The 14,254-nt window shown below is 39.7% G+C and overlaps 1 protein-coding gene across 1 annotated transcript in view; it reads right to left on the bottom strand.

The window, feature by feature from the left end:
• SV2C (synaptic vesicle glycoprotein 2C) overlaps window positions 1-14,254 on the bottom strand; it is a 277,413-nt gene that overhangs the window by 66,096 nt on the left and 197,063 nt on the right. Inside the window, exons 5-6 of the mRNA XM_037801846.1 lie at window positions 7,370-7,503; window positions 6,792-6,881 (exon numbers count right to left, since the gene is read on the bottom strand). Of these exons, the coding sequence (XP_037657774.1) occupies window positions 6,792-6,881; window positions 7,370-7,503 (224 nt within the window). The remainder of the gene's footprint in view (window positions 1-6,791; window positions 6,882-7,369; window positions 7,504-14,254) is intronic.

Genomic DNA, 14,254 nt, shown 5'->3' with positions numbered 1-14,254 from the left:
CCCCAGGGCAGTTCTGGGCTGGTGGGCTGTGTAGGGAGGCTCCCAGTCTGCTGAAATGATGGCTGAATGGGGCTTTGTTAATTCACACTGCTCTACCTTCCCAACTCTGGGACTATCAGCTGAGGTTGCAGGGAAGGCTAATGTCCACACCCAGTTTTGTGGTGTGTGCCTGTTATTTGAAGCACTTCCGTCACACTGGGTTGTCTGGGGCAGTTCTGGGCTATGGGGCTGGCGATGGGCAGGAGTGTTTCCTGTCCACCAGGATGATGGCTGTGGGCGGACACCCCCCTTTTCTTGGGAAGTTGTGGTGTTTAGTGAATTTTCTCAGCCACTGGATTATTGCGTTTTGTCTCAGAGCTCTCCTAGTTCTGCTCTTGACTTGACCTGCCCAAATAGTAAGTCTTTGAAGCTTTCTGTATTGGGCTTCTTAGAGTAATTGTTTTAGAAAAAGAAAAAAGGATTAAAAAAAAAAAAAAAAAAAAAAACTGGCCCTCCTGGGAGATCTAATGGGTTATTGAAATGCTAAGAGACAAAGCAACCAGGGCCATTAAGGAAAGGTCCACAGGGCAGAGAGATCAGCTTTTCTTCGGGATTTGCATATGCGCCTCAGGGCCCTTCCCCTTTCTATGTTCACCAGAACTCCAAAAATCCTCCGCTTTTATTTTGGAGTTTTTCGTGTTGTTTTTTTTTCTATGCCTGTCTCCTCTCTGCTGGGCTGGCTGCTCTCAGATTCTCTGGTGTCTGGTCTCAGTCTATCTATGGTTGGAGTCTGTATCAGTAGAATGAGTTTCCGATAAGAGCAGCCACTGCAGTTCTCCCTTCTCCTTCCCAGAGCTGACAGCCCCTCCTCCCCCGGGACTGAGCCTGGCAGGGAGGGGCGCGGGTCCCCTGGCCGCAAAAACTTACAGATTTCGCTGATCTCAGCAGTTCCACGTTTTCATGAGTGTTGTATGAAGTATGCCCAAAGTCAGATTGGTCTGTGGTGTCCAGTCCACGCAGTTCCTAGCTTTCTACCTACTTTCCTGGAGGAGTAACTAAAACATACAGCTCACCAGTCTGCCATCTTGCCCCACCTCGTCCTTTGTTTTTTATATGTCATATCCTTTTGTCTCTTTTCCTTTATTGCTGCCTCTTTTTCTGTATAGTTGATCTTTTGTAATGTAATTGATTGATTCCCTTCTCATTTATGATCCCGTACATTTTCAAATACTTTCTTTGCAGTTACCCTGGCATTTGTATTGAATGACTTAAGTCTGTATCCTATATTTGAAAAGATACCAACTTAACTTCAATAGAATACACACTCTATGTTCCCATATCCCTCTGTTTCTCCTCTTTATGTTTTTTTTGTCCCACATAACCTCTTTATATTTTGCATATCCATTATAAGGAAATATGGTAAGTTCTTGTTCAATTTTATTCTAACTCTCATAGGAAATAAAGAGTAGAGTCACATATTGAGGATACAGGACTCCTGGTTTTTACATTTACCTTTACTGAACATCTTCTTCACAGTGTTCCAAGCCACTCTTTCATGTTTTTTCCTTTCAACCTGAAAAATTCCCTTTAGCAATTCTTGTAGGGTCTGCTTTTTGTGGACAAAATCTCTTGGTTTCTTTTTATTTGTGAATGTCTTAAACTCTCCCTCATTTTTGAAGGACAGTTTTGCTGGAAAAAGAATTTTTGGGTAGCAGTTTTTCTCTTTTAGTACCTTAAAAATGTCATACAACTGCCTTCTGCCTCCATAGTTTCTGATGAGAAACTGGCACTTAGTCTTACTGATATTCCTCGTATGTGCTGAATCACTTTTCTCTTGCTGCTTTCAAAAGTCTCTCTTTATTTTTGACTTTTTTACATTCTGAGTAGTATGTGCCTTGGAGTAGGTCTATCAGGATTTGTCTTGTGTGGAGTATGTTGTGCTTCTTGGACATTTACATTTATGTCTTCCATAAGAATTGGGAAATTTTCAGTCATTATTTTCTCAAATATTTTTTCTGCCTCCTTTCTCTTTACTTCTCCTCCTGGGAATCCCATGATGCATATGTTGATATGCTTTATGTTGTTGCACAGTTTCATACTCTGCTCAGTTTATTCTATTCTATTCTGTAACTGTTCTTCTGACTGTGATTTTGACTGTTCTGTCTTGTAGCTTGTTGATTCTTTCTTTTGCCTGTTCAAGTTAGTCTCTGAATTATAACAATTTTTAATCTCCATAAATTCTGCTATGTTTCTTTGTAAGCTTAATACTTCTTTTTGTTCACACATTGTCTTCTTAATATCCTGTAGCTCTATATCCATATTTAGTTTATTTCTATCCATATTTTCCCTCAATTCCTTGAATAGATCTAGGAGATTTGATGAACTTCTCTGATTAGTTGTTCCAAATTCTGCATTTCCTCTGAAGTTTTAACTTGTCCCCCTGAATGAGCTAAATATTCCTGTTTCTTTGTATGGTTTATAATTTTTTGCTGATGTGTGGGCATCTGATTATTTTGATAGGCTAACTCTGAAAGTCAGTTTCGCCCTTGTGCCTAGGGTTTTCTTGTAGACTGGTTGTGTGGTTAGGCTCTTCTTCAGGGTTTGGTTCGGTTTATCCTGAACCTTTAGAACAACCCGTGTTTAACTGTTAAGATTTTCTCAGATTTTCTTACCTGTTTCTTGCCCTGGACATGCAGCACAACTTTTAAAAATCATTATTATTATTTCAATTAGAGAATTTATAGGTTTACAGAAAAGTCATGTAAAAAATACAGCATTCCCATACACTCCCCTACTGTTGACACTTGGCATTAGTGTGGTACTTTTGTTACAACTGATGAAAGAATATTAAAACAGCACAATTAACTATAGACCATAGTTTATATTAGGTGTATTCCCCCACCCATACCACCCTATTATTAACACCTTGTAGTAGTGTCACATATTTGTTATAATTCAGGAAAGAAATTTTTTATACTTGTACTATTAATCCCAGTCCACTGTCCACAACAGGGTTCACTATGTTATACAGTCCCATGTTTTATCTTCTAATTTTCATTCCTGTAACATACACTATCCCAAACCCCCCTTCAACCACATTCACATACATAATTCAGCAATGTTAATTATACCCACAATAAGGTACTACCATCACCACCATCCATTTCCAAGCCTTTACAATCAACCTAATAGAAATTCTGTACAAATTAAGCATCAGCTCCCCATTCTCTACCCCAATCTATTCTCTGTTAACTTATATTCTAGATTCTAAGTCTATGAGTTTGCTTATTATAATTGGTTCATATAAGTGAGAGCATCCAGTACTTGTCCTTTGGTGTCTGGCTCATGTCTCTCAGAATAATGTCCTCAAGGTTCATCCATGTTGTTGCATGCATCAGGACTTCATTCCTTCTTACAGCTGAATAATATTCCATCATCTGTATATACCACATTTTGTTTATCCATTCATTGGTTGGTGGACACTTGGGTTGCTTCTGTCTTTTGACAATCATGAATAATGCCACTACGATCATCAGTGTGCAAATATATGTTTGAGTCCTGCTTTCAATTCTTCTCGGTATATACCTAGCATGGGGTTGCCAGGTGATATGGTAATTCTATATTTAGCTTCCTGAGGAACTGGCAAAGTGTCTTCCATAGCAGCTGCACCATTTTACATTCCCACCAGCAATGAATGAATATTCTTATTTCTCCATATCCTCTCCAAATCTTGTAATATCCTGGGTTTTTTTTTTAGTTGGTAGTCATTCTAGCGAGTGTGAAGTGATACCTTATTATGGTTTTGATTTGCATTTCCCTTATAGCTAGTGATATTGAGCATCTTTTCATGGACTTTTTAGGTATTTGTATATCCTCTTTGGAGAAATGTCTATTCAAGTCTTTTACCCAATTTTTAATTGGGGTGTTTGTCTTTTTATTGTTAAGTTGAAGGATTTCTTTATATAGTCTGGATATTAAACCTTAATCAGATATGCGTGGAGTTCTAACTGGCTGCTGTGAGTCTCTCTATAGTCTCTGCCTGTGGTGGGAGGGGCCTGGGTGGTGCTCCTTCTGTGCAGCTCCCAAGCTGTGTGGGACCAAGTGAGGGGGAGGTGAATGGCAATGGACTGACAGTCTGGGACAGAATTTTCCTACCTGATATTTTCCTGTTTCTTTGATTCAACATTTGTGGAGTCCTTCTCCAGTATCTACTGTCCTCCAGGGTTCTAAGGAAGTGGGATTTGTCCTTTTATTTACTAAATCTCTGGGGAGGCTTTTTCAGGGGATGTCTTAGGTCGCCATGTTGATGATGTTACCATGGTACAACTTTAAAGATAGCCCTTTTTCACCTCCAACAGACTTCCTTTTCACTGTTCCTTCTCTGGGAGTCCCGGGCTGTTCTGTTTGTTTTTGTGCAGATTTTCCTCTCTGTGCCTTTGCTCCACTGCTCTGCCATGCTTAGTGTTCCCATTTCATTACAACTTTCTGTCCTGGGGCCCATCCTGCCTTATAGGAGTTCCCTTTTTCCTGTGTGGTTTCCTGCCTCCGGTATCCTTCATGTTAGGGTATCCTGCCACCAGGGAGCTAGATGGGGTCCATGTTCATAAATGCCTGTTTTTTTTCATTTGGGTGTGCCAACAATTAGAGACCAAGTTGGTATATGTACACCGCTTGCCAGCAGTTAGTTTCAGGGGGGGTCCTTTTGTATGCATGTGCCTACCCACCGCTTTGGCTCTGCCTTGGGTCTGTGTGGCCTGGGACCCTGTACCTAAAAGTGTGGGTTTCTAAATCACTGCCGTGAGTGGCTCTGAGGTCCACAACCACAGCAGGAGGGGCCCAGGCTGGGGCGTTGCCGCTGTGTGAACTCCCAAGCCAGGACCAAGTGAGGGAGAAGATCTGGACTGGCAAGTCTGAACTACAGACTTTTTGGTGGTGTTTTTTTGTTTGTTTGTTTGTTTTAATTTGATTCAGTATTTGTCGAGTCTTTCTCCATTCTCTATCATCCTCCAGAGTTTCAAGCAAGGGGGATTTGCCCTTTTATTAGCTGTTTCTGAGGGAAGACTTCTCCAGGAATGTCATATGTGGCCAGTTTGATGACATTGCTCCTCTGCCTTCAATGTTTTTGAAAAGTATATATCCAATTCTTAATTTCATTAGTGGTTATCTTTAAGTTTTTTGAAAGTATTCTTTAGCTTATATTTTCATAAGAGGAATTTAGCATACATTTTTTCCCTGAATATTTTTGCTAGTCCTAACTTCTGTTGCTTTCAGTACGGAAGATTGTGATAGAATGTGAAAAAAAAAGATAATTTCATATTCTTTTCAAAAAGATTTTTGATATTTACTTTAGATCTGTTATCATTTTAAAAACTGTTATGTAGGAATCAATATAAGTTTAACTTGTTTCTTGAGGTTTTAATTTTGTTTAATTTTGGTTTGAATATGTCATCATTTTTTCAAGAAGGCTACATGGGTGGTATTTTTCTGGTCTCTTCCATGTATGAGAATATCTTTCTATTTCCTTTGTATGTGAACTTCTCTGGTTTTAAATTTGGGAATCACTGATTTTTAGGGATTTAATAGACATTTATACACTTATATTCTCTTTTATTAAGATAAGTTTTCACTTGAGTTTGTTTGGCAATTGCTTCTCTATGAATCCATAATCCATATTATGTTTTCTCTGAAATGTAGCATAATGCTGAGCTGGCATCTCTAAGTTAGATCTTGAACAAGAGTGCAAAATAGATCCTCCAGCAAATTAAGTGAAAGCAAATAATATCCGGGATATTTCATGAGATAATAAACCTGGAGGTGCCTTGAGAAAGGCAAGACAGCTGGAAAGTCATGGGTTCCCAAGGTTGGTACCGTTGAGCACAACTTAATAATATTATCTTTGTCTTCTGTCCATTTCCTCCCATATACACATATGCATACTCATATGTATGTACACAAATCTGTCTTACACAGATGTGTATATATATTCATAGCTGTTGTTTCTGGAGTGCTTAGGATGTGCCAGATGTTACGCTAAGTGCTCTACATATATTATCTCATCTGATCTTCCCCAAACACTCTACCGGTTATGTATTATTATAGCTATTTTATTGATAAGGGAACGAGTGCTCAGAACTTTGATGTTAATTGCTCAGGTTATGCAGCAAATAAGTGACAGAGCTGTATTTTGGCCCCAGATACATCTGACATTTAAGATGAGGCTTAGGCTCTCAACCATGATGCTTTACCTAGAAGGCCTTTAGAACCCTCTGAACTCCTTGGCTAAGCTGCATGTGGAAACAAATTTCAGCCACATGGCCAGTGCAAGAGCCATTGGCCTAGCAGAGAAAATGAGATGGCCTCACAGGATCCTGTATCTCTTCCATTAGCAAGTCAAGAAGAATCAGCTGGTGACCTCTACAACCAAGGGCTTCCTACCCCTTGCTACTGGAAACAGGAGTTAGAGAATAAGTCTAAACTTAAAATGTCTTTCTACTTTCACCTCATTTCCCAGGTTTTTGGTGTTACCATTTAACCAACCTAGACTACTAGATAGACAGAGGCAGAGACAAGCAAGCTATGGTCTATGGGCCAAATCTGGTCCTCTCTCTATTTCTGTGAATAAAGTTTTATTGGAACACAGCTATGCCAATTTGCTCATGTATTTATGTCGCTTTCATGCAACAATAGCAGAGTTGAGTAGTTATGACAGAGACTATATTGCTTACAAAACCTAAAATATTTACTCTCTGGCTTTTTACAGAGAAAGTTTGCTAATTCCTGTTACAGAGGATTCACAGAGAAGCAGTACTCACCGTGAAGACCTTCTCAACCTGGCCCCGTGCTCTCATGTTTGTGTCGTGAATTAACTTCAGAATCATCCAAGCTTCATCATGTTTTCCAACCTAAGAAATGTGATTAGATAGTGAAGTGTGCTAAGATACAAAACACTTATACTCTCTGATTTTCCAGTAACCCTTTTATACTGTTGGGTCAAATTGGGTGTAATTGTGCAAATGTATTTAGATATGTTCCACTGCAACATACAGTCTACTTGGACATTATTGAGTAAACTATCAGCTCAATGTTTGTGCCTTTAATCAGAAATGGCATCTTTGGGTGATAAAATTTCACTTATAAAAACAATAAGCCATATCCTCCTCACTGAGTGAAAATTTACCTGCTTGGGAGGAACATTTGTGCTTTCTGGCCATGAGGCAGCTTTTCTCACGTGCTGTTTAAAGCATGTCTCCATGCAACCAAACCCTCCATAATGTCACAGTAGGAAGGAAAAATGTACCTCCCAAAGAGGTAAACATACTTTGCTAGAATTAAACAAGGAACTCTTTCCAATGAATGAGCTTACTTGGATATTTGTAATAACAAGGGTTACCTCCAGCAAGAACCGGGGGCTTTCTGGCATGAACGTGAGGGCCACCACGGAGGAGACGCAGGGGAGAGCGCAGACGATCACGAACACACGCCAGCTGTGAAACTGGTAGGCCGACCCCATGCTGAAGCTCCATCCTGGAAAAGGAGCACAGGAAGAATGAGGGTGAGATTCTTGCAGACTGTGAACTGGGAAATGAGGAGTCCACAGCCACCGTGGGTATTTACACCATGAATGCATTCGTCAAGCATTACTAACCACAGAGGGGTGTGCTGACCTGGGCATTAGCCAAACTCAACTTTAAGACCAACAACGGCAGTGCTGAGAAGAAAGATGCTTGGAACTAAAGGGATCCAGGCCTAGGTATGAGGGTGCAGGTATGTTTACATACAATCAAATTCCAAAGACAAAGGTAAAATTAATTAGGGACAAAACTTTGCCCCACAGATCACCATGCTGGGTATTTAATTTGCGCCTCCGGATCACTCTCTCCTTTTCTGCATCCTGCTGGCTCCCAGTTGGGTTTGAGTAAAGGAAGAGGGGTGCAATTTAGGATGTTTGTTCCCTTCACCTCCCGTCTCCCTTCCTCCTGGCTAGGCGGGCATTTGGCAGTGGGTGTAGTCATCCTCTGGGGTCCTCTCCACCAATCACAGCCCCTGTCAGGTTCTGGCAACCCCACCCTCCTCTTGCCCTTCACTGCATGGTGGGTACAGGATGTCCTCCTGCTACTAGCTCTGAGATGCTCTATCATTCCTTGTTGGTATTCGTAACCATTCTCACAACTATGGAAACAGTCCTTTCATTAAACTCTTTTCAACAACCCCTTCTGAGAGTATCATCAACTTCCTGTCAGCACTCTGGCCAGGAAAATTACTAATAACTGACAGTTGTATCTTTCCACATACACAAATCATAAAATAGGTCCAGAATTTAAAATTTCTAAATAGCATTTTATTGTCAGAAAAGCAAGCATATGGGGATACAGAAATCCCTTCAAGAACTGAAGGAGAGACACTAATTGAATGAATATAAAATGGTTGAAAGCAAAACTCAAACATGGTTCTTAATGAGAAATAATGAGGCACATCAAATTTAATGGAAAACAGAGATGAGACTTATAGAAGCATCGATGAATTATGTGAGGTGAAAATTTTATTTATAGTAGTGCTGGGTATTTATGGGGCTCTTTAAGAAAAAAAGTTAGGGGAGATCAGTATAATCTATTAGGGAGATCAGTATAATTATTCATTGTTCAGAGCCAAGTGAGATTCTGTAGGTGATGGAACTTTCTCAAGGCCACAGAGCTGAAGCTACATATTAGCATCTTTCCCTCCAGGATTCAAGGCAAATCTTTATACTGACATACAGCTTCATGTGTGTGCATGTGTGTGCACTAATTCTTAAGCACAGATTTTGTTTACAAATGATGTAAACATCAATGACATGCTATATCAATCTTAGAGTAAAAATTTTATAGGCAATTAAGAGGATTATGTGGATTGCTAAATTAACTACATCACACACTTTAGCTGTCAATGACTGTTCTCAATGTTTTATGTAGTAGAAGTTAAAAAGTCTCAAATATCCAAAAAGCAGAAGAAATTCTATGATGAAACAGAGTAAATATACCTTATTCATTTCACATTTTATCTTAGAGCATCATACAAAGAACTTCTTTTTTAAAGACTCTAAATCCTATTATTTTAAGCACTGGATGAAAAAGAAAAGCTTTAGTTGGCTGAGCTAAGCAAATTCAAAGTTTTAAATTTCAGGCTACAGCACATTCTATAATCATGAACTGGTAAGTCTGAAAGTACAGGGGGAAAGATAGAAGACAAAGAGAAGGTTCTTGTTGCCTCTGTTTTTAAAAAAATGAGTGCACTGATGTTGTCATAAACATTAGGACTTGTGGTTTGATGTGCTGAGCCCTCTATCATGGGACTTGCCCTTATGAAGCTCGTTACTGTAAAAGAGAGGCTAACCCTGCTTATAATTGTGCCTAAGAGTCTCCCCCTGAGTGCCTCTTTGTTGCTCAGATGTGGCCTCTCTCTCTCTCTCTAACTGAGCCACCTTGGTAAGTGAACTCACTGACCTCCCTGCTACGTGGGGCCTAACTCCCTGGCAACACGGGATATGACTCCCGGGGATGAATCTGGACCCGGCATTGTAGGATTGAGAATATCTTCTAGACCAAAAGGGGGATGCAAAATGAAATAAAGTTTCAGTGGCTGAGAGATTTCAAATGGAGTCGAGAGGTCACTCTGGCGGACATTCTTATGCACTATACACATAACACCTCTTAGGTTTTAATGTATTGGAATAACTATAAGTAAATACCTGAAACTATCAAACTCCAACCCAGTAGTCTGGACTCCTGAAGATGATTGTATAACAATGTAGATTACAAGGGTGACATTGTGATTGTGAAAACCTTGTGGATCACATTCCCTTTATCCAGTGTGTGGATGTATGAATAGAAAAATGGGGACAAAAACTAAAAGAAAAATAGGGTGGAATGGGGGGGATGATTTGGGTGTTCTTTTTTACTTCTATTTTTTATTCTTATTCTGATTCTTTCCGATGTAAGGAAAATGTTCAGAAATAGATTGTGGCGATGAATGCATAACTACATGATGGTAGTGCGAACAGTTGTTTGTACACCATGGATGATTGTATGGTATGTGAATATATTTCAATAAAACTGAATTTAATTAAAAAAAATGAGTCCAGACGGTGGAGTTTTGCAAACTAAAATAGGATAAAGGTATCTAGCAAGGAGAATGTCACACTGCAGTGGACAGAACAAGGAGCTTCTTCTAATAGAATAATGCCCCTTCCCTACCCCCAAAGCATGTTCTAATCCTCAGAACCTGTGAATGTGTTACCTTACATGGCAAAAGGGACTTTGCAGATGTGATTAAGGATCTTGGGATGGAGAGAGTATCCTGGATTGTCCCGGTGAGTTCAATGTAATCACAATGGTCCTTATAAGGGAAAGAAGGAAGCAGGGGAGTAAGAGTGAGAGAAGATGACAAAGGAAGAAGCACAAGTCAGAAAGGAGACAGACTTCAAGACGTTACACTGATGGCTTTGAAGATGGAGGAAAGAAGGGATCATGAGCCAAGAAATCTAGGTGGCCTCCAAGCTGGAAAAGGCAAAGGAATGGATCCTCCCCTAGAGCCTCCAGAAGGATCAGAGCCCTACCAACCATTTTGGGCTTTAACAGTGTGCCGGTTTATATATTTTATGTCCCCCAGAAAAAGCTATGTTCTTTGATGCAATCTTGTTGGGGCAGACTTAGTGTTTATTAAGTTAGAATCATTGGATTAAGTCATTTCCATGGAGATGTGACCCACCCAACTGTAGGTGGTAACTCTGATTAGATAATTTCCATGGAGGTGTGGCCCCACCCATTCAGCGTGGGCCCTGATTAGTTTACTAGAGCACTATATAAGCTCAGACAGAAGGAGTTTGCTGCTGCAACTTACAGAGACATTTTGCAGGTGGCTGTTGAAAGCAAAGTTTTGCTGATGCTTTGGAGGCACTATCCCAGAATTTGCCCCGAGAAGTTGACACAGACATTCTGGAGAATGCCATTTTGAAACACAACCTGGGAGCAAGTAGATGCCAGCCACATGCCTTCCCAGCTAACAGAGGTTTTCCAGATGCCAATGGCCTTTTTCCAGTGAAGGTACCTTTGTTGATGGACACTTTATGGCCTTAAGACTGTAACTGTGTAACCAAATAAACCCTATTTATAAAAGCCAATCCATTTCTGGTGTTTTGCAAAGTGGCAGCTTTAGCAAACTGGAACAATCACTAACTTGATATAAATCAAGTTAGAAAATATTAGCTCTTCTTTATGAAAACTGCTTCTCTACTTTTTTTTTTTTGTACAAAGCAACTTTATTCATAACAAAGAATTGGAAAACAATCCAAATGTGCATCAACAGGAGAATGGATAAATAAATTACGACATATCCATACAATAGAACACTTCTCAGCAAGCAAAAGGGGCTCTGAACATGTGCAGGTTTGAATGTATTATGTCCCCCAGAAAAAGCCATATTCTTTAATGCAATCTTGTGGCATAGACATATTGGTGGGGATTAACTTGGAATGTTTGGATTAGGTTGTTTGCATGGAAATGCACCCCACCCAACTGTAGGTGATAACTCTGATGAGATATTTCCATGGAGGCGTGGCCCCACCCATTCGGGGTGGGCCTTGATCAGTGGAGCCATATAAATGGGCTGACAAACAGAAGGAACTCAGTGCAGCTGTGAGTGACATTTTGAAGAGGAGCTACAGCCAAGAGGGACACTTTGAAGAAAGCACGGAAGCTGCAAATGAGAGACAGTTTGAAGATGGCCGTTGAAAGCAGACTCTTGCTCTGGAGAAGCTAAGAGGACAAATATCCCAAGTGCAACTAAGAGTGACATTTTTGAGGAACTGCAGCCTAGAGAGGACCGTCCTGGGAGAAAGCCATTTTGAAACCAGAACTCTGGAACAGATGCCAGCCACATGCCTTCCCAGCTAACAGAGGTTTTCCAGATGCCAATGGCCTTTTTCCAGTGAAGGTACCTTTGTTGATGGACACTTTATGGCCTTAAGACTGTAACTTTGTAACCAAATAAACCTCCTTTATAAAAGCCAATCCATCTCTGATGCTTTGCATTCTGGCAGCATTAGCAAACCAGAACAGAACACTAACACGTGCAACAATGGATGAATCTCAAAAATTACTGAATGAAAGAAACCAGACCTAAAAGAGTTAATACACACTATATTTATATGAAGTTCAAGACCAGGCAAAACTAATTTATGGTGGTAAGAGTAACAATTACTTCTGAGGACGAGGGGCTACTGATAAGAGAGGGGAACAAGAAAGCTTTCTGGAATAATGGAAATGCCTGTATCTTGTTTTGGGTGGTTTTAAAATGGGTGTTTATACCTATAGAACATCCTCACATTGAATACTCAGGGTGTAAGCATTTTACTCTAGGTACATCACACCTCAATAAAATAATAAACAAAACTAAAAGCATTGTTTTTCTTACCACAAGAAAATTTTAATGTGTTAAATAATTGATATCTGTGTATCTAAAAACTGAAAATCTGTTTCTAAGTAAGAAATAAAAGAAATATACATTTTTTGCTAATGAAAGTATGAGTGCAGTGATTTAGCTGTAAGGATGCCCATTGTAAAATGGTTTCTTACAGGCAAAAACTAGGAAAACTAATGTTTTGGTTGCAGATACGTTTTTATGTTAGGATACTATACATGAACTATTTAAAAATTTTGCAGTAATTTTCCACAGACATGGAAATAGAAAATCTAGCAAAAGAAAAGACTGGATATTAAAACATAATCCCTTTTATATATTGTATGTATGCAGAAAAGTATACTGTTGGAACATACAGTATCAAAACTTAACTTTCATTTTTAGGTGAATTCTTTTCCTTTTTTTCAGAATATCAAAACATGGTTTACATGAGTGATTATAAAAGTAATTTAAAAGTAAACTAAATGTCTAACTTTACAGTTAAAAGTATAAAGAGATAATCAGATATCAAGGAAAATAAGGAAGAAGCAGTAGCATGGGCTACAGAGTAGCAACCACTGGGACTGTTCCACTGTCCATTTTCTTTTCTTTATTGTTTCAAAGAGGTAACATCCTTTTTCAAATAAAATCTTAAGCAAGTCTCCTATACATAAAACGGGTAGGAACAGAGCTGCTCTGGTAGAAGAGGGAAGGGGTACAGGAGGATCTGGAATTCTGCCTAGTTAGCTTCTCCCTGATACATCTCCAAGCCCCAAAGGATGCAGTATGAAAATCATAATTCTATGATACAAATTTCAAACTTCAAGCCTTATCAGGCCCAGATCCTAAAGCTAGCTTGAAGGTATCTTCCCTTTCTTACCTATGAAGGCCATCTTATTAATCTTGCATTTTTGCCTTTCTGGCTTAGTTATTGTTCCCTAAAAGAGTCTTGTACATCCTTGGCTTTCCCCTTTTATCCTGGAATGTCCCAGTATTACCCCTTTACTGTATTCCTGCTCATTCTTAGAGGCTCAGCTAAATTTTCACATCTCCTGGGATTTCTTTCCAGGTAACACCAGCCGATTGAAATCTCCAGCTTCTAGAAATACCTCTACTCTGTACCATTCTCTTGGCAAATTAACTTTTAAAGATGCTCTATCAGTTTTCTATTGCTTCTGTAATAAATCACCACAAACCTAATGTCTGAAAACAACACAAATGTATTGTCTTAACAGTTCTGTTGGTTAGAAGTCTGATATATCTCACTGGACTAAAACAGAAGCATTGGCAGGACTGCCAGAGAATCTGTTTCCTTGCCTTTTCCAGTTTCAAGAGGTCACCAACATTCCTTGGTTCCTGGAGCCTTTTCTCGACTTTGAGGCCAGTTCTTCACTCTTAGGGAATGTGATTAGGTTGAGTCCACCTGGCTATGCAGGACAATCTCCCTATCTCAAGGTCTTTAACCTCAATCATCTGCAAAGTCCCTTTTGCCATCCATGTAGGATCACCTACCCAAAGGTTCCAGGATTGGGGCATGGGCTTCATTGAGGACCACTATCAGCCTACCAGAGATGTGCATCCCTAAGCATCCCAAGATTCTGGGTCACGTCACTGTTCTTCAGGTAACTTCATGATGTAATGGAGAGAGAGCTGATGACTGATTATCAAATATGCACTAACACATTACAGCCTAGTGATGATGTACGCTATTTGTCTGTCTCTACCACTAATGTTTTAGGAATCTTGACTGAATTCAATTAGGCTTATTTCCTCACGAGAGAGAAAAATAGGAGAAAGTCCATCAAGAAATAAGATCTGATAATATCGCTTAAGGCGAGGGGGA

This window comes from Choloepus didactylus, chromosome 13 (genome assembly GCF_015220235.1).
Source record: "Choloepus didactylus isolate mChoDid1 chromosome 13, mChoDid1.pri, whole genome shotgun sequence".
In the NCBI taxonomy this organism is placed as follows: domain Eukaryota; kingdom Metazoa; phylum Chordata; class Mammalia; order Pilosa; family Megalonychidae; genus Choloepus; species Choloepus didactylus.
The sequence above is the reverse complement of the archived record's forward strand: the minus strand, read 5'-3'. Positions and strand labels throughout refer to the sequence as shown.